General features: G+C 38.1%; 1 protein-coding gene across 1 annotated transcript in view; it reads right to left on the bottom strand.

Moving 5' to 3' along the window:
- RASA1 (RAS p21 protein activator (GTPase activating protein) 1) overlaps positions 1-20,165 on the bottom strand; it is a 122,164-nt gene extending 101,999 nt beyond the window's left edge. Inside the window, exon 1 of the mRNA XM_006885384.1 lies at positions 19,648-20,165. Coding sequence (XP_006885446.1) covers positions 19,648-20,165 — 518 coding nt within the window. The remainder of the gene's footprint in view (positions 1-19,647) is intronic.
- Positions 20,166-25,205: the final 5,040 nt, after the last annotated feature.

The raw sequence follows: 25,205 nt of genomic DNA, 5'->3' as shown, positions 1-25,205 counted from the left end.
GAATGTTCCTCAGAAGGATGGAAATACTTCACCTCACCTACTCTGGATATATTATGTGAAGGGACCAGTCCCTGGAGCAGGGCATCACACTTTGTAAAGAAAAGATCAACAAAAAAGAGGAAAACACTCAATGGATTGACACCATTGTTGCCTCAGTGAGTTCAAGCACTGCAATAATTCCACGGCATCTACAAATATGGTATAAGGCTGAACATTACTTCATGCTGCTATGCATGGAGTCAGTATGAATCAGAATCAACAAACACCACCTAACAACACACACATATATTCCCTTCAGACATATATGTAGTTGTTGTCGTCATTACTGCTGGGATATGGAGGTATTCTAACTCATATGACTCTATGACAGAATAAAACCATTCAAATGGGCTTTCTTGCCTCAATCTTTAAGAAGCAAATTTTCAAGTCTTTTTCTTACCAAAAAGCTGGTAGGGTTTGAACTACCAATGTCTCAGTTAGTAACCTAATGCTTAACCCTATAATAAACAAAAAATTTAACAGTCATTTTCTTGACAGTAAAATTGAAAGTTTAATTCTTGGTGGTTTTTTTTTTTTCAAAAGTGTCTAATAACTATACAATGAACATATTTATTAATTAAAAAACAGGAAGAAGGATTATTTTACATTCTAAGAATAAAAATATCCTAGATATACTTTTTTAAAAATTATTATTATTATTCATTTCAATGAACATCTACAGAGATTTTGGAATTCCACTCATTCATTGTTGCACTTTTCTCCCCACCCACGCACCCACCCCCACCCCAGTTCGCTCCTCTCCTTGAAAAGCAAAAGAAAAACTCCATTGGTACACAATCTCCCCCCCACCTCGCACATCCCCACTCCCACCCCAAGTATACTTTCTCTGCAACCCTCATTCCGGACTCCTATGATAATAATAACGCTCTATAGATATACTTTTTTAAAAATCCACTCATCTTACCAAGAATGAGTCAGGAAAATCACAACTTGAATTAACCAGATACCAACACAAAGATGAATCAGATGATGGATTTATCTGACAAGAATTTTAAAACAAGCACCATAAAAATACAACAAAACTAAGTAAAAAATTCTCTCACAGCAACTGAAATTAGAGAAATCTTAGCAAAGGAGTAGTTCTAAAAACAACAAAAGGAAACCACAGAACTTAAAGTTACAATAAAAAAAAATTAAAATCTTACTCAGTATGATTTACTCAGAATGGACCCAGTGCCAATATTAAGAAAGGAGAAATCCCAAATACAAAGTCAGATATTACACTTTGACAGATCATCAAACTTCTGGAAAAGAAAACAAAGCAACCAAACCTGAAAGGGAACACAAACCATAGGGAAAGGATGTATTACCTACACTACATCAATTCAAAGAGCAGAAGCCTGCCTTTACATCTGGAACCACAAAGCCAGACTAAAATGGCATAAAATATTTCAAGTGCCAAAAGAAGAGTTGGCCGCCATAAATCTGACATATGGCAAAACTATCTTACAAGAATGAAAGAGAAATAGACATTCATTGGCAAAAGGAAACTAAATGCACTTGTTAGCAGATATATAACCTTTAAAAATTGGCTAAGGGCCTTTGTCAAATAAAGCAAGAAATTAAAAAACAGAATATTAGAAAATCGAGGAAACAAAAAAAAAATTGAAAAGGCAAAAACAAGTAAGTAAAGGTTTTGGAGTTAATTCCAATTCATGGTGAACCCATGCATGCACAACAGAACTGTTGCATAGAGTTTCCAAGCCCTATTACCAAGCCTGTCTTCTAATAAGCTTTCTCCTAATAATCTCAGGCTTAACTAATTATTCTATGAAGGTAAACCTCAGTTAGAAGTATTCAATATAATGGTATTATAAATTAGGGAGGATGTTGCCATTATGTGCTATTGACTCAGTGACACTATTAAAAAAAAGAAAAAGACATAAACTTTGCCCTATCCTGCACCATCCTCAGGAACTCTATCATACTCAAACCCAATGTTTTAGCCATTGATCAATCTATCTCACTGAAGATCTCTGAAGGTCCTCCTTTTTTTGCTGAACCTCCAAGAGCACTCTGACTGCCCTTCTTTCAAAACAGATTCGTTCTTTTTGGCAGTCCATGGAATATGCTGTACTCTTCACTAACACCATATATTCTAAGGCATCAATTCTTCTTTTATTTTTTAAATACTGGTCACTTACAAAGTTCATAAAGTTCATATACATTGTTTTTCACAGGACATCTTTCCACCTCCTTACACCCATCAAATTATGCAACCCTATGACGATTACACCCCACCCATCAGTTCTTTTTAAGTCTTATTCATTGTCCAACTTTCAGATGCATAACAACTGAAATTATCATGGTTTGAGTTGGATGCAGCTTGTTCTTTAGCACTTTACAAAGATCCGTCACAGATTTTCCCAGTAACTTTTGATTTCTTGACTGCTGCTACTGTTGTTGATAATAGGTCTAAATAAAAGTAAACTGTTGATGTCACTCATTTCTCCATCAGGTGGTGAGTATTTTTGTGTTCTTGATGTTAAGAGGCAGAATCCATATTGAAGCCTGTAGTCTTTAATCTTCAATAACTTCAAGTATTCTTCACTTTCTACAAGCAAAGGTGTGTCAAATGCAAAAATGTAGGATGTTGATGAATCTTCCTCTAATCCTGATGCCATACTTTTATCATACAGCACAGCTTCTTGAATTATTTGCTCAGGATGTTCTTTCTGATTAAATAGGTATGAATAAAGGATACAACTCTTAACACACACCTTTCCTGATTTTAGGCTCAAAAACATAAGTATTCTAGGATTCCCATTTTTCTCAATGTTATCCATTATTTGTTATGATCCATAGTTGAATTCCTTTGCATAGTCACTAAAACACCACTGAACACTTTCCAGTATTAAAGAGAATAAATGGGAAGACAATCAAAAACTGATAGAGATACAAGGTGAAACAAAGTCTTAAGAACTTTGAGAGACTACAAAAATACTCACCAGAAAATCAACAAGGACTTAAGAGTTCCAAACTGCATAATCAAGAAACAGGATTCAAGAACAAATACCGAACAGTAGAATAAATGTATTTTCAAATGATCACAATACATTCAACAGGACTGGCCAAATTGTAGGCACAAAACAAACAAGTATTTATCGCAAATAATATCCTACAGCACATGTTCTCTGATCATATGGACCCTAACTATAAATCAGTACCAGAAAAATAACTAATAAGTCTCAAAACAGCTGGAAATGAAACAGTCCTAAACAAACTGCCAGAAAGATTGACCAAATAAAACCAAGCAAAGATGCAAAAAACACCCCAGCATGAGAGAAGATGCAAATAAAATAATACCAGGAATAACACATCACTCTAACTATGAATGTCCTTTTAATTGGGGGTTCCACATGCTCATTATTAATATATAGAAATGTGATAGACTTGTATGCTGCTCTTTTATCCCTTTGTTGTTACTGACATGTGCCATCAAGTCACCTGTCACTCAAAAACCAACACTACATACAATGCTCAGAAGCCAGGCTCAATGACTCTGACATACGTACTCCCATGTCCCCAGTTACTGTATCAGTTCATCTCATCTGGGGGTCTTCCTCTCCTGCACCATCCCTCTCTACCCTTCTAACTAACCATTATGTCCTTCTCCAAGGACTGGTTCCTCCTGGCCACATGCCTAAAGAATGTGAGATGGAGCTTCAAAATCCTAGCCTCCAAGGAGAAACTTGGTTTCACCCTCTCCAAGACAGACCTATTTGTTTTCTTGGTAGTCCATGGTATGTTCAACACTCTTCTCCAGTACCACTATTCAAAAGGCATAGACTCTTTACTGTCATCCTTAGTCATTGTCCAGCTATATGATTCATAGCAAGCAACTGAAAAGACCATGGCCTTTATCAGGTAAACCTTAGTCTCTTGAGTGACACTGTTGCTTCTGAGTACTCTGGAGAGGTCCCTAACAGAAAATTTTCCCGGTGTAATTTGTCTTATGATTTCCTGACTGCTGGTGACAAGATTGTCGTTTGTGGAGTCATGCAAGCTATAATTGTTAATAACCTCAATCTCTTCTCCATCTGTCACAGTACTGCCAATTGGCCCAATGATGAGCTCTTATTTCCTATGGTCTTACTAACATAAACTACTTGATTTAGGAGTTAAGGATAAGAAGATGATACATTTCAGTTTATGCTCATAAAATCAATAGCTTAGGAAAAACAATTCCTTAAATGGTACATTGCTACCAATTAAACATTCAAAATAGATAACAGGAATAGTTTTATAACAATTTAAAAAACTCAACTCATCATTAAAAGGAAATTTCAGAAATAAATTACTTCACTGTGAAATTCTACCAAATAGTTAAAGTAGGATAAATACCAATACTTCATTAACTAGCTAAATAAAGAGGAAGGAATAGTTCTCACATCTTATTAAAAAAACAAAAACAACTCAAATCCTTTGCTATAATGGACTCAAAATCCCACAGAAGGAAACTGTCCATCTTTTTCCTGCACAAGGGCTGGTGGATTTGAAGTGTTAAAGAGGTCCCTTTGGGTTAACAGTGAAACTCCCTGCATACTATGCCATCGGAGCACCCACCCCCAACTCCAGATAAAAAAGATCATAGCTCCTTTTCTCTCTGATTATACCACAAAAAGTATTACACCAATCATTACTTCATATTCGTTGCTGTTGTTCATTCAGGGTCTTCCTCTCCTGTGCTGATCCTCCTAAGAATGATGTCCTTCTTTAAGAACTGGTCCCTCCTGGCAACATGCCCAACCTATTAGAGAAGGAGTTTCAAAATCCTTGCCTCCAATGAACCTGAAGCAATCAACCTGGTTTCACCCTCTCCAGGACAGACCTGTTTGTTCTCTTATAAGTCTGTTGTATGTTCAATACTTTTCTCCAGCATCACAACTCAAAGGCATTGATGTCATCCTTAGTCATTGTCCAGTTCTCAGAGGCATAGCAAGCAACTGAGAAGACTATGGCCTCAAGCAGGCAAACTTTTATCTCTAGATTGACATCATTTGCTCTTTAGCACTCTGGAGAGGTCCCTGACAGCTGACTTTCTAAAGCAACTCATCTTTTGACTTCCTAACTGCTGGTGGCAAAAGTATCTATTATGGATCCAAGCAGGATGAAACGACTAACAATTTCTATATTTTCTCCATCTATCATGATGCTGCAAATTTGCCAAGTGGTGAAAATCTTTGTTTTCTTGATGTTGAGCTTCAATTCATATGGAAGACTCCAGTCCTTGACCTTTTGCAACAAACACTTCAAGTCCTCCATTTCAGCAAGCAAGGTTGTATTATCTGCATAGCATAGGTTGTTGATGAGTCTTCCTCCAATTCTAAGGCCACATTTTTTTCATAAAGTCCAGCCTACTGAATGATCTATTCCACATATGCATTGAAAAGGTATGAAGAAAGGACACATTCCTGATGCACTTTCTTGATTTTGAACTGTTTCCTTGATTTCCCTTACTCTGTTCAGACAACAGCTTCCTGGTTTAAGTATAGGTTTTACATGACTACAATCAAGTGTTCTGAGATTTCCATTCTTTTCAATGCTGGCCACAATTTGTTGTGGTCCACAAAGTCAAATGCCTTTGCATAGTCAATAAAACACAATAGACAACCTTCTGGTACTCTCTGCTTTCAGCCAAGATCCATTTGATATTGGCTATGATATCTCTAGGCTGTCTTCTAAACCAGCTAGCACTTCTGGCAATTGTCTCTCAATGTACTGTTCTAGTTATTTCTGGATAATCTTCAGCAAGAGTTTGCTTGTATGTGATATTAGTGATATTGCTTGAAAATTTCCACACTCTGTTGGATCACCTTTTTTGGGAATAGGAGTAAATATGGGCCTCTTCTGGTCATTTAGCCTGGTGCTGTCCTCCAGATTTCTTGGCACAACCAGGTGGGCATATCCAGGGCTGCATCTGTTTGCTGAAATATGTCAAATGGTTTTCTATCAATTCCTGGGGCCTTATTTTTTGCCACTTCCTTCAGGGCAGCTTGAAATTCCTCCTTTATTACCTTGCTTTCTGAACAGATGTCAAAACCAGATGACATCATAAGAAGCAAAAAGTGGAAATCAATCTCTCTAATGAACTTGGGCCAAACAGACAAAAAAATCCAAATAATAAAAACATCTTCAATATAATATCAACAATCTGAATTTATTAATGCTTTTATAGTAGGAGACTGCTAGGAGAAGAAACACATTCATCCTGGATAGCATGAAGCCTGGCTGCTCCTGGGAGGCAAGGATTCTCAAGCTTTGCCTGACATACTTTGGACATATTTCAAAGCAGGATCAGTCCTTGGAGAGGAAGGTCTTGCTTGGGAGTGTGGAGGGACAGCACAAGAGAGGAAGATCCTCGATGAAATGTATTGATTCAGTTACTGGGATAATGAGGTATAGGTGCGTCGGAGACAATAAGATTGGCAAGGGATAGAGCAGGGTGTAGAGCTGTTGTGCACAGGGTTGCTATGAGTTGCAGGTGACTCGACAGCACATGCACATAACAACAACAAGAAGAAGATAATTATAATGATGAAGTGAGATGTATTCTAAGTATTCAAAACTGGGCCAACAATCAAATATCAATGTTATTTACCATGTCAAAAATAAAGACAAAAAGTCATATGTTTATATGAATTGACAGAAAAAACACAAGGTAAAATTCAACATCTATTCACAGTAAGTCAGTAATTAAAAAGAAGTTAACACACTGGATTTTTTTTAAAAGCCCTATATTTAACATCATTGACAAGGAAAATATTCTGCTCTCACCGTTTTTATTGAAATCAGTGGTAGATACTCTACTACAGTACAATAATTTAAAAAAAAATTAAAAGCAAACAGGAAAAAGTAAACTTTACGTATTTGTGGATAGCAAGACCGTCTAACAGAAGAACCCAAAGAATCTACTAAATAATCTTTAGAACTAAAAGGTGAAATTAGCAAAGTCACAGCACATAAGATCAACTACAAAAATTATCAACTTGACAGCACCTAACAACAATTAAAATATATTAACAACGAACATGTGGAAACCAAAATTCAACATATATTACTATTTACAAAAATCTCCAAATATAACAAAAAACTACAATGAATCTGACAAAAGATGGACAGAATATGAATACTGAAAACTGCAAACTGTAGATCAAAGAAATCAAAGACCTAAGTAAATGGAAACATTTAACAGTATAGTTAAAATGTAAAGTTTCATCAAATTCATCTACACAATCAATGCTATTACTTTTAAAATTCCAGGAAAGTTTTGGTAGACCTGGATAAGCTGGCTCTAAAATTTATACATAAACACTTAAGCCCTGGAATAGCTAAAACAATTTTGGGGGGTAGGGAATAAAATTAGAAGAATCATTCTACTCCAAATTAAGATCACACAGAGAGCTCTGGTGACCTAGTACTTGGGGTGCTTTGTTGCTAACCTAAAGGTGTTAGCTCTCTGGACATTTGAATCCACCAGCTGAGGCTCCTTACGGAAGGACGAGCAATCTCTTCCAGTGTATTTTATAACCTCAAAAACCTGCTGGAAGGTCAGCTAGGAGTCAGTTCTGACTGATTGGCAATGACAGGGTTTTTTTCTTTTTTTTTTTTTTTTGACAGGTCTTTTTTCTTTTAGACACCTACAGTACTCAAAATTGATGTTGGCTGAAATCAATGAACAGAATACAGAATTTAGTAGACTCACATAAATATGCCTCACTGATTTTTTACAATGTTGAAAAATAAAATCCTATTGAGAAAGATTATTTGCCTTTTCAAAAAAAAAAAAGTACTGGAGCTATTACATATCCAAAGGCAAAAAAATAACAACAAAAACAAAAAAAACCCTACCACACTTTGATTCAAAGCTCTTTACTTTACACATGTCTGTCTTATTTTTAGGAGAAAATCTTTTGGACCTAGGGCTAGGCAAAGATGCCTTAAATGTACCTTCTAAAGTATAATTTACATAAGAAAAAAATAGCAAAGCAGACCTTATCAAAATTAAAAACATTTGCTTTGGGAAAGACAAGTTATAGATAAATATATTTGCAAATCAGATTATCAAAAACGGATTAGTATTTAAAGTACATAAAGAATTCTCAAAGCCCAACCATTTATATTTTAAAAATCTTATTAAGAGTGTTCTTACACTGAAGAAACAAGTCAGTGCTGCAAAACAAAGTGGACATAAATTATTGAATGAAAAACAAATTTGTATGTTTTCATCAAAGTCTCATGTTTTAAAAAATAAGGTGGGTTTTTTTTTAAAGAAAAATTAATATTTCTATAGGGACAGAAAAAAGACATAAATGTTGTTATGTACTGTAGAGTTGATACAAACTCAAGGCTAGCCTGCCAAGCTAGTTTACAGAGGCAGTAAATAGCATAGGAGGAGACTTCTCATCTCTTCTAAGCCGCTGGTAGATTTGAACTGTGTGTCTTTGGTTTGGCACTGCAACTTCTTATCAATAAGGCACCAGAAATTCAATAACATAAATAGCTAAAAATGAGGATATACAAATGGCAAATGAATCTAAGATTTTCAACTATATTAATCAATGAAAATACAAAACCAAACCTGCTGCCACTGAGCCAATTCTGACTCACAAGTTTTCATCAATAAAACAAAAATTCTCATCACTGGACCAATAGACATCATCATAAAAGATAGAGAAAAAAAACTGCATTCGGCAAATCTGCTATTACGGATGTCTTGAAAGCGCTGAAGAGCAAGGGTGTTTGTCTAAAATCTAAAGTGTGCCTGACTCAAATCATGGTATTTTCATGTGAAAGCCAAAAATGAGTAAGACAGACTGAAGAACAGATAGATACTTTTAAACTGTGGCATTGCTGAAGTATATTGAATATAAGGGCAGAGGAGAGTTTAGGGCTATTGTACATAGGGTCGCTATGAGTCTCAAGCGACTCGACAGAACGTTAACAATACGACCAACAACAAAAGAACAAATAAATTTATCTTGGAAGAAGTTAACCAAGGTGCTCCTTAAAAACAAAGATGGTGAACCTCCATCTCACATGCGTTGGGTATGTTGTTAGAAAGGACTCTTCTTTGGAAAGGGACATCAAAAGAAAAAAGGGTCAGCAAAAGAGAAGACATGGACTGACACAGCGTTAAGCATGTGAGAGATTGTGAGGATGGTGCACAAAAGGACAACATCTCCATATGTTGTTCAAAGGGTTGCCATAAATAGTTGTAATCCACTTGATGACACCTAAAAGCAAAACTGTTATCTAGAAACAACTCAAATGAGTCTTAAGGAAATTATTCTGAAAGAGAAATAGTCATTCGAAATGTTTATATATCACATGGTTCCATTTATATAATTTTCTTAGTGGTTGTCAGGACCAAAAGATGGTGAAAGTAAGGAAGGAAGTCATGTTGGTCATCAAAATAGTAGCACAAGAGATTCTGGTAGTGGAAAAAAAACTGTTTTCTCTTTACCATGGTGATGATTGCATAAATTTATACACATGACAAAATGCAAAGAACATACACATACACCCCATACGTAAACTGGCTGATATCTAAGTAGATTGTATCAATGTTAATTTCCTTGATATGACATTGTACTTCAGTTATGCAATATGCTGCCACAAAAGAAAAATGAGTAGAGGATGCATGCAAGCTTTCTGTGTGGTTGGTTTGTTTGCTTGTTTTTACAACTGTTGAGCAAGTCTACAAACATCTCAAAAGAAGAGACAGGTGCTAGCTTCAGCAACACCATATAATAAAATTGAAATGATACAGAGAAGATAAGCATGGCCCCTTTACAAGGATGACATTTCACATTTTTGTGAATAAACTTTTATAATGGGGGAGATAAAAGAAGTGATGAAAGTTAATGACTCATTTAAAAAAAATTAACTAGATTGTTCAATACTTAAGATACAGCCGAGGGAAAAGGATGTGGTCCTATTAATGTGTGTCTTAAATAAGAAGAGTTATAATGAAATCCTAAGAGTTGCAGGAGGTCTTTTAGTCTTTCCTTTAGCATGACACAAATATATTAGAAAAACAGAAAATACCATTGAATGTTATAAAAATGAACTAGGATTTTTCTAAGGTTGTAATATTTATGTATAGAATTTTAATTCACAATACAATAATTAAACACGGATTTCGGTTTATGGCTTCCATCTTTTCAAAGCCTTGCTTTGCAGTGCTGTAAATGCTCATCTGAGAACGGAAAGGTTACAAAAAGATAAAAAGATGTAACAAAAGAACAAGAGGAAAAATATAGCCATCTACTTCCATAAAGTCTGGAAACCCTAAGGGGCAGTTGTATACTGTTCAGTAAAGTCACTATGAGTCAGAATTAACTCAAAGGTGACATGTTTTTGTATTGTTTTGCTTTGCATTTTACCATGCAGGTACAATTAAGAGTGCAGAAATAACTGATTGCTGAAATAAAGATGGTTAAACACAAAAAAAAGTTTCTTTCCTACAGTGAAAGGTATAAATTAAAAGAATGATAAACTATTTCTAAAATAGTTACAATGAAATGACTTAACTAATATGACCCTTCTAGCCATAGCCTTCCATTCTGTGATGGATTATAAATTCTAGCCTCTTTAGATTTACTGCCTCATTCTGGAGCAAACTGGTTGTTGTGTTAACGAGGCAGGATTAGCGCTGTATATATTTTGAATCCCCACCTTACCATAAAGTATGACCCAAGTCATCACCCTTAGTTCTACTGAGATCTTTATATAAGAATGTTCTTAGCAAGGTAAAATCCTTTTAGCTCTAGAAAATGCATTTACCCTGATCCAGCTGCTTCAAGAGTCAGAGTCCATAGAAACCCAGACTGTGGTTCACAAGCCTCTTCTGCTGCACACATGAGACTACATCAGCTACCCTTCAGGCCTGATCCACAGAATCTAGACGTGCCCTCTTCAAAACCATGTGAGCCATTTCCATGACAGTTTCTGAGTTTCTGTGAGACTTTCCAGTGAATTATAGAACCCAAAAACAAAGACAGCAGCCAGGAATAGCTGCTATTACAGATGATGGATTGCACCAGCAGTTTGGAAAAATCAGACACTTGGGACATTCTCAACTACCAACTTCAAAGCACCAGTTTTCTATGAACCCTTTTCAAAGAAATTATTTGTGTAGTAGTAGCAGCTCATTTAAAGTGCTCCGAAATCGTCCAAATTCAAGATTACTCTGTGATTATCTATCCCTAAAGGGTATTAAATTTGTGGAGAGTCACACACAAGTGTGTATTACATGTACCAGGAAGGTACATGTGAAGAGGAAAAGCATCCTAACTGTTTTGGGATTCTAGTTCTATCACTCAGTTTTCTCACCAATAAAAATACTGTGAAAACAAAATGAGACAATATACCTGGCACAGTGTAAATATTTAATAAATATGGGGACTCTGCTTTTTCCTTCCTCCCTCAAAGAAACTAATTCTAAATACTGATATTTTTGCCATTGCTGACATTGAAGTGATTCCAACTCATGGAATCAATCCCAAGTGCATAGAACAAAGCTCCATGGAGTTTTCAAAGTTGTATACTTTCAGAAGCACATCACCAAATCTGTCTTCCAAAGACCTCTATGTGAGTTCAAATATCCATCTTTCAGCTAGTTGTGGAGTCTTTAATCACCTGTACCACCTAAGGAAGTCTAAAGATATCTTAAAAATTATGAAAGCTAGATTCTACTTCAAGTCTACCAGGACCTAAATATAACTTTAAATAAGCTACTCCAATCCTACTCCTACATGGGGCAGTGAAAGGATTCCCTCGCATATGACAACATTTCTGTCACTGCTATTATTCTAGGCAAGTAAGTTCTACCGTGTTTTATTAGGAGCAATAAACAACTAAAGCAATTAAAATAGTTCCTGTCATATAGCTGGCAATCAAGAAATGTCAACAGTTAATAGCTGTTATAGTTTATTATAACATTTTCCCCTAAAAGTACTGTTTTGGATATTCTTTTGTTAATTTATTTTATGCAATCATATACATTTTGTTTTATAACAATTACAATTGATCTATGCCATTTATCATTTCATCAAATCCTCACAGAGTACTTTACCTTTCCTTTCACTCTACCCTTTCATCTACTATCTCTGCTGACCTGATACTTCCCCTCCACCCCTAGCCCTTCTCTCCTCCCTTTCCTACTCTCTATTTTGAATATTCTAGGGGCAACATTTTATTTAAGCTGTTGTTAAAGGCATTTCTCACTTTTCCCATGGCCATTAAAAAGGTAAGTTCAAGACAACTCACAATTTTCCCTTTCTTCCTTAATTTGCAGCTATACTTGGTAATTTTGCCTTTCCCTGCCACTCAGAGAGTAGCTAATCATCCTTCAGTCCAATTAATTAAGCTTTTGGGTGTGCTCTATAGAGAAGTAACTACAAAGAATCCCTTCAATCCACTTCAAGCAACAAGTTAGTATAGTGGACCCTTGAGCAATATAGATTTAAATTTATGTGCAGAGTTGTTCTTGTTGCTCTTGGCAGTGAATTCAAGTGTTGCCAGTATCTGTGTGGCACAAATCATCTCCACTTGAGCAGTTTGTCCTCAGTAAGTGATACATGATTTTAAGCAGATACTCACAATGGGCGAGGGAGGTATCAAAAATAAGTGCACATACTGATTCAAACCTATGTTGTTCAAGGGTCAGCTATAAATGATGTGTGTTGTTTATTATCAAGTTGGTACTGACCCACAGCTGACCCATCTGGTGGGTTTTCTGAGACAGTTCCCGCACAGGAGGAGAATGTCCATTCTCCCCCCTTGGAGCAGTTGGTGGATTTGACATAAGTGCCTAAGAAACTTCAGCGAAGCTTCTTACCAGATTCACCCTGTGTGCCTTAGGTACTGTAGTGCAGCTTCTTTCCACTAGACTATCAGAGCTGCCCTTTTTATAAATAAAATTTATATTTGTTATTTTTATTAAAAAAATGCACAAATAAAAATTATGCCGATTTGGTTTTTTAAACTGTGAGGTCAGTACTCCTAATTCTCACTTTGTTCAAGGGTCAACTCAGAGTTCAGTAAGGCAAACACTTCACTAAAAGTCAAATGTTAATGCTCATTTAATTTGGGCTACTAACAGAAAGATACACAGTTTGAAACCACTAGGTGATTTAAGGGAGAAAGAAAGGTACTTTCTTCTCATTAAGATCTTCTGCCTCAGGGAGCTCTGCTGGCCTAGTGGAAAGAAGCTGCACTGCAATCCCAGAAGTTTATGGTTCAAATACACCAGTTGCTCTGCTGGAGGAGGGGCAATTTCCTCCTGTACCACTCAGATCTTATTTGATGGTACATGCACAGAAAATTAATAATAATAATAATAATGATGATGTACTGCCGCAGAGACCAGGTCATTATGAGTTGGAGTTTATTTGATATCAGTGGGCATTTTTTGTTTTATCTTGGAAAGTTGTAGGGGTTGCACTAGAGTTAAAGGCCGCTAACTCAAATTCACCAACAGCTCAGTATGAGAAAGATGGGCAATCTGCTCCCAAGTAATTTACATCCTCCAAAAAAGGGTCAGCTGTAAGTAGGTTCCAATTCGACGGCAATGAGATAATGATGATGTTGATGACAACACACAAAGTCTGGTGGTATAGTCCATGGTGAGTTGCACGCACCTAAATAAAGGTAGAGCCTCTCTGGGAGTTTGAATCCACCAGCAGCTCTGTAGGAGAAAGATGAGCAATCTCTTCTCGTACAATTTACAATGGCCAAAACCCAATGGACAGTCAGCGATGAGAGTTCTAACTCAACAGCAATGAGTTGTTATTGCATACAAAGGAGCACTAGTGGCACAGTCTATAAAATGTTGCACTGCTAACTCAAAAACTTCATCTCTGGCAGATCGACTTGACCAGCAGCAACTCAGAAGGATGGGCAATCTCTTCCCATGGGATTTATAGCTTCAGAAAACCCAATGGAAGGTCATTTACAAATTAATTCCGACTCAAGGGAAATGAATATAAAGATCATAAGCACTTCGAATTCTCTGAATTCCTATGATGTTTTGTCTCTACTTCTTTCACAATATTTATCTTTAAACTACATTACAGAAGCCCTGGAGGTACATGGTACAAAGTGTTCAACACTCACTGAAAGATCCGAAGTTTGAACCTACCATTGATTGTGGGGAAGAAAAACCTTGGGAATCTACTTGTGTAAAAATTTATAACCTTTGGTTTTTTTAAAATACCATTAAGTCAACCTCAACACATAGTGAGCTTCTGAACAAAAAATAAAATTTTGACCAATTCTGTGCCATCCTCACAATCTCCTCTGTGCCAAAGTCCATCACTGCTACCCCTATGTCAGTCCGAGAGTATTCCTCTTACTCTAACTCTCCATCTTTCCCATAATGAAGGGTCATTATGAGTTGGAAATTATTTGATGGCAGTGGGCATTTTCTGGTTTGTTTGTTTGTTTGTTTGTTTTACTATTTCTGAAAAGATGTAGGAGTTACACTAAAGGCTAGCTCAAATTCACCAGTACCTCTGTATGAGAAGCTGATATCCTTTTCCAAGGACTGGCCTTATCTTAAAGCATGCCTAAAATACATGAGAAATATCTTTGCTTCTAAGAACCACTCTGCTACACTTCTTCCAAAACAAAGTTTTTTTGAACTGTCAGAATTAGTGAGACTAGCTCAGGACTAGCTCATAACTGCTGTACATAGATAGGGTCGCTATGCATAGCAGGTGACTCAACCAATAACATGCTATGACAGGTCTGGAAGCAGGAGTAGCATCCACTTCCTAAACAACTTGTCTCCGGAAACTTGAACTTTGATAAATGTTGATAGTTGTTAGAGGGGTTTCAGATCTTTTGTTCATAGGGTTGCTATGAGTCATGCTCCACTCAAAGGCAATCAACACCACCACAAAAGGAAATTACCAATAATAAGATACCAATTAATGAAAAAATATATCACCACGGCATATTTGTAACTCAAAACAAATTAAAGGCATCAATTCTTCAGTCTTCTTTATCACTGTCCAACTTTCACATGCATGTAAAGCAAATGAAAACACTATGGCTTTGGTCAGGCACACCTTAGTCCTAAAACTTTAAAGAAATCCCTGGCAACACATTTCTCCAATTCAATACATCATTTGATCTCCTATTTTGATCCATCATTTGATCTTATTTGATTTGCTGCTTCTACCCTATATAGCAGTCCTACCATTCCTATAGACCAATTCCCTATGCAAAAGCAGCTGAAGAAAGCAGCAATCACAGTCAGGTGTGCATCAAGATAGAGCTAAATCCTGTGGTTTGGGGTTTTTTTCTCAAGAGATGCTAGAAATCTAGAATTTTTTTTTTTTTTTTTTTGCTAGCCAGGTATGGCTTCACTAGAAATCTAGAATTCTTACGTGATTAATCTACCTATTGTTAATGGTAACAATTAACTAAGTTCCACATCCCCTAAGAGTAATATATATTTGTGGGCTTAATTCAGCCCAACAACTCCCTGTTAGTACTGCCTCACTTTTAAAAATATATATATATGAGAAAGAGAACCAGGGAACAAAACTCCTTTACCACCAATCATCATTCCTAGGAAAGAGATAAAGAATGAGATCTACACTAACTATATCTGTAAAATTAAAATGATAAAAAAGTAATGATAAACTCCTTAATTTAGCATTTTCTTTCTCTTAAAAAAGAAATCTGTTTTCACTTTTAGGTACTGACTCTTCTCATAGCAGAAAAAAATATGAGTAATTTCTTACCATTTCCCCCCCTTAAGATCCAGTAAAAGCAAAATTTTCAAGTAAATTTTTTTTAGTGTTAACTAATGGAAAGGATCAGTAGCAAATATAAGATTAATCTCTCTGGTAGCTTAGTGTTAAGAAGTTGCACTGCTACCCTAAAGGCACGTGGTTCAAATTCAGCAACTACTCCTAACGAGAATGGATGAGTAATTTCTTCCCATGCAGATTACTGCCTCTGAAAACCCACTGGAGAATCAGCTATAGTCGGTCTGATCCAAAAGTACATAAGACAACATGTGCATTTTATGTTGCTGGAGAAGAGTACTGAACATTCCATGGGACGAATTTACAAATATGTCTTGGAGGAAGTACAACCATGGTGCTCTTTAAAATCAAGGACAGTGAAACCTGGTCTCACATACTTTGAGTATATTGTCAAGAGGGGCTAGTCCTTGGAAAAAGAAATCATGCTCAGAGGTTAGAGATGGGTGGAGAGTTAGAGACAAAGGCCCTCAGCAAGATGGATTGACAAAGTAACTTTAACAATGGGCTTGACAAATACTGAATAATGCCACTGTTATAAAACAGGACTGACAGAGGTTGAGGGGAAACTAAGAAAAGAGGGGATAAATAATGTTTGAAACAGATGAGGAAGAGAACTGTATAAAAGGAATATATGATTAGGTATTACTGGTATGACAAGAGTCCAGAATAAGAGCTGCATAGTAAGTGGTCTGTGGGCGGGGGTGGGCGGAGAATGACTGTCTAACAATGAAAAGACTTTTTTTCCAAAGAAAAACGCAAACTGGTGAGGAACAAGGACAAGGAGGAAAAAGTGCAACAATGAATGAATGGAAATCCAAGTTCTTTATAAACTTACAATAAAATCTCAAATAAAATAAATAAAAACACAGAGGGGAAAAAAACCAAAACAATGGGCTTGAGCATATCAAAAATTATGAAGATGGTAGAGGACAGGGCAAGGTTCAGATCTGTTGTTCATAAGGTTGCTAAGAGTCATAGTCCCCTCAAGAGTACCTAACAACATACAGACAAAAAACTATCACTAATGTTAATAAAGGGAGCTCTGGTGTCCTAGTTGTAAGAAACAGCCCTGCAATTCTAAAAGCAGTGGTTCGAATCCACCAGCTGCTCTGCAGAACAATGAGTACTCCCCTACTATATGACTTACTGCCTCTGAAAACCCGCTAGAGGGTCAGCTATGGGTCTGTTACAACTTGAAAGTACACACAGCAACAACAATATTAATAGACTTGGTCTATGTACTGCTGGAATAGTGGGTAAGGAGCTATGCTGTTAATTCAAAGGTGGAATCTCTGGTGGCTCCATGAGACAAAGATGGCAATCCTCTACTATGTGATTTAAAGCCTCCGTAAACTCATCTGAGGGTCAGCTATGATTCAGTTCCAACTCAAGGCAATGAAAGAGATAGAGATGTACTAAGCATATGACCATTTCTTCAATATTCTTAGACTTATCATTATATAGCTTAATTGTTAAGACTATTTCTAAAATTAGAAATTCAAAGAAAACTTTTGAATTTTACTTCTAATTTTATAACCTACTCTTAAAATGTCAAAAAGTTAAAGCTTTACTGTAATTAATCATGGTAATTCACTGATTCATTACCATCATGCTGGAACTGACACATAGCTCACCACCAACCCTACTCCTCAGCAGGTTTTCCAGGGGCTTTAAGTCTCACAGGAGGAGAACATCCTTCTTTCTTCCTCGGAAAAGCTTGTGGATTTGCTGATGGATTTGAACTGCCTGTCTCAGGGTTGGCAGTGCAAGTTCTTACCCACTATGCCATCAGAGCTCCCTTATCATGATAAATATGCACTTGTATTACAAGCCAGTCTCTAAAATAGCTATTATAAAGGAAATCTATACCACAAAAATTAATACCGTATTTTTGTTAATTGGAAAATTATTCCCATGAGTCTAAACTGACTTGAATTCCTTTTTTGTGCCAAGCATTATGCTGAATACTTTTCAGGATCCTCATTAAATCTTCAAACAAGTGTATAAGAAAAGGGCCATTATTATTTATTATCTATTATATATCCATTTCACAGATGAAAATACTGATTTTTGTAAGCTCACATCCTATTATGTAACAGAATCAGGGTTCCAAATAATGCTTCAGAAATTATATGCTTAACCACTATTTTCTATTGCTTCCAGGGAGATGGAGTCCAGAGTGGTGTAAGTCTAGATTATTTTAGAATGAAAAAATAATTTATTACAACCACAGAACTAAACACGTATTGGGTACTTAATATTTCACTGACTTTTAAAAAAAAAAAGTATAATGTGCAAGCAGTATTATGAAACTAAAATTTTTAATAAAGGTTTAACACCACCAAAAATATCTGAAATTGGAATAAAATACAAAAAAGTGAACTCTTTATTGAATAATATAAAAGAAACATAAAATTTCTTTATCATAATGAGAATAACTTTACTTTTTCACCTTAATATAAAAAACAGTCTAAGTCTACATCCATAACTGAGTTGGTATTACAGAATCATCCGCTAATTCTTTTAAAAAAGTTATTTTTAAATCATGCAAAGCAGCTTAATTAAAAAGACTTTAAATTGTCCAGTGGCTGTCATTATTTGAAGTGAATCTTTTTTCCTAAAATACACATCAAGTTTGCTTAAATTCTAAGTGTCAATTAAAACTGACAACAGGAATCTATAAACCAAGTGTTGCTTATTACTGTAATTGACCAGTTTAGCATGTTCGTTTCATCATCTCATTAGATATTTATAAATAAATATCTAAGCTTATCTACATATCTAAGATTACTTAAATGGAGTTCTCTCAACCTGGTGGTAAGGGGCTATGTTGTCAATCCAAACGCAAGCAATTGGAATTCACCAGTTATTCTGTGAGAGAAATAAGAGAAATCTCCTGGGATGAGATTTACTGCCTCTGAAAACCTGCTGGAGTATCAGCTGTGAGGTGGTTCTGATTTGATGGTACATAACAACAACAAAGTTCACTTATGAAAAGAAATGAGCAATGTCATTTGTCCCTTTTTATGGAGATTGTAAAAATTAATTTCCAGACAGAATATTATATTGGCCAACAAAAGTAGTGAAGAGAAGCACTGAAAAGTCAGAAGTACTGAACAGATGTTGTTCTACTTCAATATTGTACTTAGACTCTTAACTACAAAGGAAGACGACTAACAGCAATACACCGAGATTCTATCAAGTTAGACAGTGTTGAGTTTGTATTTTTAAATCCACCTGTAATTCACAGAACTGCATTACCAAATCTCTCTCACCATTTACATACGTGGTGATCCAAAGACTATGTGTCATTATACTTTCAGTGAACAAAACTGGGATTTGCTGAGCAACAAAAGCAAAACCTGTCCAATGCATTTTCAAATGATGTTAATCCAATGCTCAAATGCTTGTATTCAAAGCTTCTGGGCGCACATACACACAAACATGCACAAGTTAAGATAGTCAATGCCTTGGTAGCTGCAAACTCAGCTGAATTCTAGTACACACCACCTCAATTTGCAAGGGGAAAACCATTTCTAGTTCTCACTGAATACATATTTTCTCATGCTTCCCATCTTAAAAACTTTACATCTTTCCAGTTGAGCAATAGTCTATGTCAGGGAGTACACCTGTAAAGAAGATGGGTGATCAAATTAAACCCTGCACATGATACGTGAAACTTGAAAACTTTTTCAAGAACAAATCTTAGATATTACAAGGTGCGTTCCTCCCTTGATCTCCCCCAAAAAATATCTTTCCTGGAGCCCGTTTCCCGAGTTTCTGGGCAGCAGTTCTGACTTACTGGTTAGTTGGAGGAGCGGTAAGCGGGATGGCCACCTCTTCTTCCTCATATTCTGGCCCATCCAGGGAGTCACCTTCGTCCACTGTCCCCAGGCCCGCACCCAAAAGCGGGAGCTGAGGAGGGGGCGGCAGAGGGGGAAATCCACCGCCTGGCCCTAGGGTCTCAGCAGGCAATGAAGTGGTAACCTTGTTGAAAGCCATGTCCCCCCCAGGGCAGGGGGCAGCAGCACCAGCCACACCAGCAGTAGTACCTCCCCCTGTCAGTCCAGATCCCCCCAGTGCCCCCGCCACAGCTCCGGCTCCTAGGAACCCTGCCCCGAAGGAAGCTCCGCCGCCCAGAGTCGCGACCACTCCAGCCTCCGTCAGCCCGGGATAAGGGGTGGCTGCCACCGGCAGGGCCGCAGGTATCTTCACCCGACACACAGCCGGATAGGCACTTGAGCCTGCCGCCGCACCGCCTCCTCCTGCCCCGGCGGTCACCGGGCCGCCCTCCTCACTGCCGGCCTCGGCGGCCATCATGTTGAAGCCCGCTCTAGTCTGCCCTACCCTGCCCGCCCGGGAGCCCCCGGGGCCACCAGGCCCGGGCTCCGAATCGCCCCACCCAGCCGCGTTCCCCCTTCAGCTCCCCAGGCGGAGGAAACAACAACAAAAGGAGAGCCCGCCGCTGCGCCCCCTCCTCGGGCCACAGCCCAGGCTTTGGAGCGGCCCGGGTTACGGGAAGCGAGGTGGGGAAAAAAACCCTGCGCTTGCACAAACGCCACCCAAACCTTCACTTTACACACCCACACTCGCGCACACACATGCACAAAAGCCAAAAACTTCCTGACTGCACTAAGGAGGAAAGGAAGCACAGGGGAAGCTGCTGGGGCGACTGCCACTCCTCCAGGCACTAAAGCTGCCGCCACCACCTATTCTCCACCCGATTTCCAGCTACCCCAACTACAACCACCGCCAGTGCCGCTGCAGGGGCTGGGGCCACTGTAGCCGCATCATCCTTCACCAGGCTGGAGATGGGAGGGGTGAGGAGAGGAGGAAGAAGAGGGGCGGGGTGCTGGGGAAATAGACTGAACTGCTCACAACCTGGAGCCCTCAGTTAGTGAAACCGGAGAGAGAAAGGAAGGCGGGACAGGGGAGGAGGAACAGAGGGAAGGAAGGGCGGAGAAGGAGCGAGAGGGCACTCTTGCGCAGGCGTGTTCCTGCTGCGGGGGTGGGGGGGACTAGGCCTGGAGAGAGGAAAAGGAAGAGTCGGGAGGAAAGGAAGCAGCGCTGGCGCGTGGACGGGCTGTTACTCCAGCTCCTGTTCGCAGCGCGTGGCGGCGCGGCGGCTTCTCTCTGAGTAGCCAGCGGCGCCCTCCTGCCTCCTGCTCTTTGTCTGATGGGCGGGTGGCCTGCATGTGCTGCCTCCTGCCTACTGGAGATGCGACTCCCCGGGTCAGAGGAAATGGGGAGGAAGAGGCGAGTACCTGAGCACACAGTGAAATGGGAGAGATGAAGGAACTAGTAAAGAAAGAAGAAAGGTGCCGGGTGGTCAATTTGTTGACGCATACATCAAGAGGCCCAAGGCTCTTAAACCGGGTAGTTGAGGGTTAGATAAAAGGGGAGTTTGTTGCTGCTGCCAAGGCTCAAGATGTGCAGTCAAAATTTTCATTTCCACTACCTGCCATAAATCACAAGACGACTATTACCAACATATTTTTAAAATTCCTACATTATGGGCTGCCAAAGAAGAAAATAAAGGGCACAATATGAGAAGAGCAGGAACTTAGGTGGGAATAAATTTGCTTGTTTATGGAATTCTGGTGGCCTAGTGGTAAGAACGTGCACTGCAACCCCGATGCATGTGGTTCAAATCAGCCAGTCTCCCATGTGACTAACTGCTGAAAACTCGCTGGAGGGTCAGCTACGGGTCAGTTAGGACTTCACAACAATCAGTTTATACCATTATATACTTCATTTTGAACACATTTCTTTACCTGTCTCATTGTAAGTTACCTGAGTACAAAGGAAGGGACGTGGGAAGGAAGTACTACAGACAACACTATACTTTTCCTCTCACATGAACAAAACTATAGATAAGTATTCATGTGAATTGACAGAGCTCCTTCAACGAGGCAAAATGTCAAAGAGTTCCTAAAGCAAGTTACTTGTAACTTAAAAACATCAGTTAACAAATCAAATTTTGTTTTGCCTTTGTGCTCTAGTAGGTGTAAACTAGTGTATGTATTTATGTATTGTATGTATGTGATGCAATCATTCCCACTGTTTGAGATTCCAGTATTGATGTACTGACTGGGTTAGATATTGCCCACTCCAACCACCAGAAATCCTGATTCACCCAGAATCTGTGAATGTAATCTTATTTGAAAATTGAGACTTGAAGGTCTTAATAAGATGAAGTTCACTGAATTTGAGTGAGTCCTAAACCTCATATGACTGCTGTCCTAAGAAAAGAGTGAAATTTATATGTTGGCGATGTGACAATGGAAGCACATAGGATGATTTATGAACAAAATACTGTGAATGGCACAGAGTAGGTAGTGTTTCCTTTTCTTGTACATGGTGCTGCTATGAGTGTGATCAACTTAACAGTACATAAAATTTACTATCCCCTCATTACTGTGGAGTCAGAAGCTACTCAGCTCTCCTTGCATTGGGTTTCTTAGTAAATCACAAGAAAGTATACTATCTATCTTTCTCCCTAGGAGCCTTTGGTGGGTTTGAGCTGCCAGGTAGGCATGGCCTTTGGGTGATCAGTACAAATTCCTAAGGAATAGGCCACCACAACTCTCCACTACAAACCAAGGGACATCAAAGATTGCTAACAACCCCTGGATGTTAAGAGAGAATGCATGGCCTTGTGTGGTGTTAGCCTAGAAGTTGGCCTTTGGTTTCAAGCTACCTTCCTTAACTGCAGACACATGGTCTTGGAAAACATCACGGTCTTGCAAATTGTCAACAGCTTTGACATTAGGATAAGAGAAAGAATGCTTCCCACACTGGGTGGCAAGACTTGGGGGAGACTGAAACAAGACCATGGTAAGAGTGAGACCCTAGGGGTGAAACCCTGGTAATGGTGGTGGAGAGACTGTGTCATTGCTGTGGAGAAATTATAAGCAGAGAAACCCTAAGAAAAAAGCCACAGTTAAAAGCTTCTGTTGTTCTTGCTGGATCCTTGAAGGAGAGAGAAGCTGGCTTATAACTGCTCTGAGGCAAACCTTGTTGGATGATCTGGACTTGAATGTTGGACTGAAATCAGAGCCTAGATTAATGGAGGAATTGTGTATTAGAACTTGGGCTAAAACCTGGACCTGTATTTGTCTAATAAACCCCATTCTCAGTACCATAATTGTGAGTTAACGACCAATGAATGAACCTATTGCTATTTGTATGGCTCTAGAGGCACCACGGGCTGAAATAAGGGCTCTTTATCTGCTTTCTGCTCCAGCCCTTTCAGAGAGATGCTCATGGCCCTGTACCCCTATGTCCTCTTTTCTCCTCATTAGACACATTGCTAACATTTTCATTTCAAACTTCCAGCATCCTTACTAGGGAGCTCTGGTGAAAAGCTGCACTACTAACCCAAATACCACACTTGGCTAGCAGTTTGAGTCCACCAGAAGTTCCTCTCCTGTGATTTCACAGCCTGGGAAATCCAATGGAGGCTCAGCTGTGAGTTCTGACTCCATCATTTTGAATTGTGGATAACTTCCCCAAGCATTTAAAAGCCAATTAATGCAGTCTGACAGCAATTATATGCTTAGTTATCTTGCTTTCTAGTTCTTTTCAGCTTATTATACATTAGAATCAACATAAATGAGTCTGGTTTCCGTTTTATCTAGATTGTATGTATTTTCTGTAGTCTATTCCACTGCCTAGCCCCATGCTAGGAAATCGGTAGAAAAAAGAAAGTGCATCCTTACTACATTGCTTTGAAAAGGTCTCCACTCTTAATAAATAGTGATTTAGATCCACTCACATGTTTATAACATAATATCTTGATCAAAATTAAGGACCTAATATGTTTACTTGTAAATCAACCTAGCAATAAGTGTACCTAGTTTACATTTAATCTTAGAGTTAGCAGAGTTCTTCTCTTCCAAAAGATATTATCATATTTTTTGATGAGGCATCTTCCAGGTTTTTTTCTAAAGAATAATTATCAAATTATTCAGACCTTTGGACAAATCTAAGCTTGAATGTTTATAATTTCTTGCATACTTAATTTTTAAATAAAATATTTTTGGATTTTTTTTCCATTATTGCATTTTCTTCCCCCACCTTTTGCCTAACCCTCTCCACAATGTACCTCTTGTTCCAGATTATTGTCATACATATAATGCCTAATCATATATTCCTTTCAGACAGTTCTTCCTCTCAACTGTTCCAATATAGTGTTCATTATCTATCAACTCTTTTCCCTTTCTTTTCCCAGCCCTCTCATATCTGTCCCATTTTGTAACAGTGGTATAATGCAGTATTCTTTTGTGAGATATTTCACTCAGTATAATGTCCTCCAGGCTCCCCCATGTTGTATAATACTTTGCAAGTTCATTGTTATTTAGTGCTGCATAATTTCTATTGTGTGTATGTACTGTAGTTTTTCTAGCCATTTATTTGCTGATGGGCACTTGTGTTGCTTCCATCTCTTTGCGATTGTGAATAATGCAACAATAAACATGGGTGTGCATACCTCTGCATTGTGGCTCTAGTTACTTTAGAGTATATTCCCAGTCTGTAGTAGAATATCTGGGTCAAATGGTATGTCTACTTCCAATTTTTTGAGAAAACACCATATCACCTTCACAGTGGCTGTTGCTCTTTACATTTCCCCTAGCAGTGTATAAGATATAAGAGTTCCAAACTCTCCACAGCCTCGCCAGCATCTTTGCTATTGTTACTGGAGTGAAATGATATCTCCTGGTTGTGTTGGACATCTGTAATTTTAAATGTCTTTTTATTTTTCTTCTAAGAGCAGTGTTTCTACCTCTTGTTTTAGTCGGTTCCCTTTTTTCTTTTTTGCTCACCTTGCCCTTTTACCCTACTAGCTTCTATTTTGATGTGCTCTCTTTTTTCTCATTTATTTCTCAAGTTCCATTTCTGAGTCCCTTTCAGTTTTTCTAACTTCCTTAATTTCCTGGCATCAGTATATTTCTTACTGCTTTAGGAGTCAAAACTGAGAAATTATGAAATATGTATTTGGAAAGAGGCATCATAGGAATTCTGCAGGAACTAATGATAGTGTGGTCATGTAACATTATTTAACAAAGGGAAGTAAATAGTCTAATTAAATTCACAGATAATATTAAGCAGGGAAGTACTGAAAAAGAACAGTATACAAAGAAAATGGGGAAAAAAAATACCAAACAATATTTAACTGTGGCAATAGGAAGTCCAGTGAATACCACTATCATTCATATATATGCACCATCAACCAGAGCCAAAGAACAGGAAATAGAAGATTTCTACCAACTGTTACAGTTCAGAGATCGCTCGAATATGCAATCAAGATGTATTGATAAGGGGAGCTCTGGTGGCCTAGTGGCAGGGAGCTGCAACTGC

Source organism: Elephantulus edwardii, unplaced genomic scaffold (assembly GCF_000299155.1).
Source record: "Elephantulus edwardii isolate Elephantulus edwardi_28Jun2011 unplaced genomic scaffold, EleEdw1.0 scaffold00043, whole genome shotgun sequence".
Taxonomy (NCBI): Eukaryota; Metazoa; Chordata; class Mammalia; order Macroscelidea; family Macroscelididae; genus Elephantulus; species Elephantulus edwardii.
This window is presented reverse-complemented; position numbering and strand designations above follow the sequence as displayed.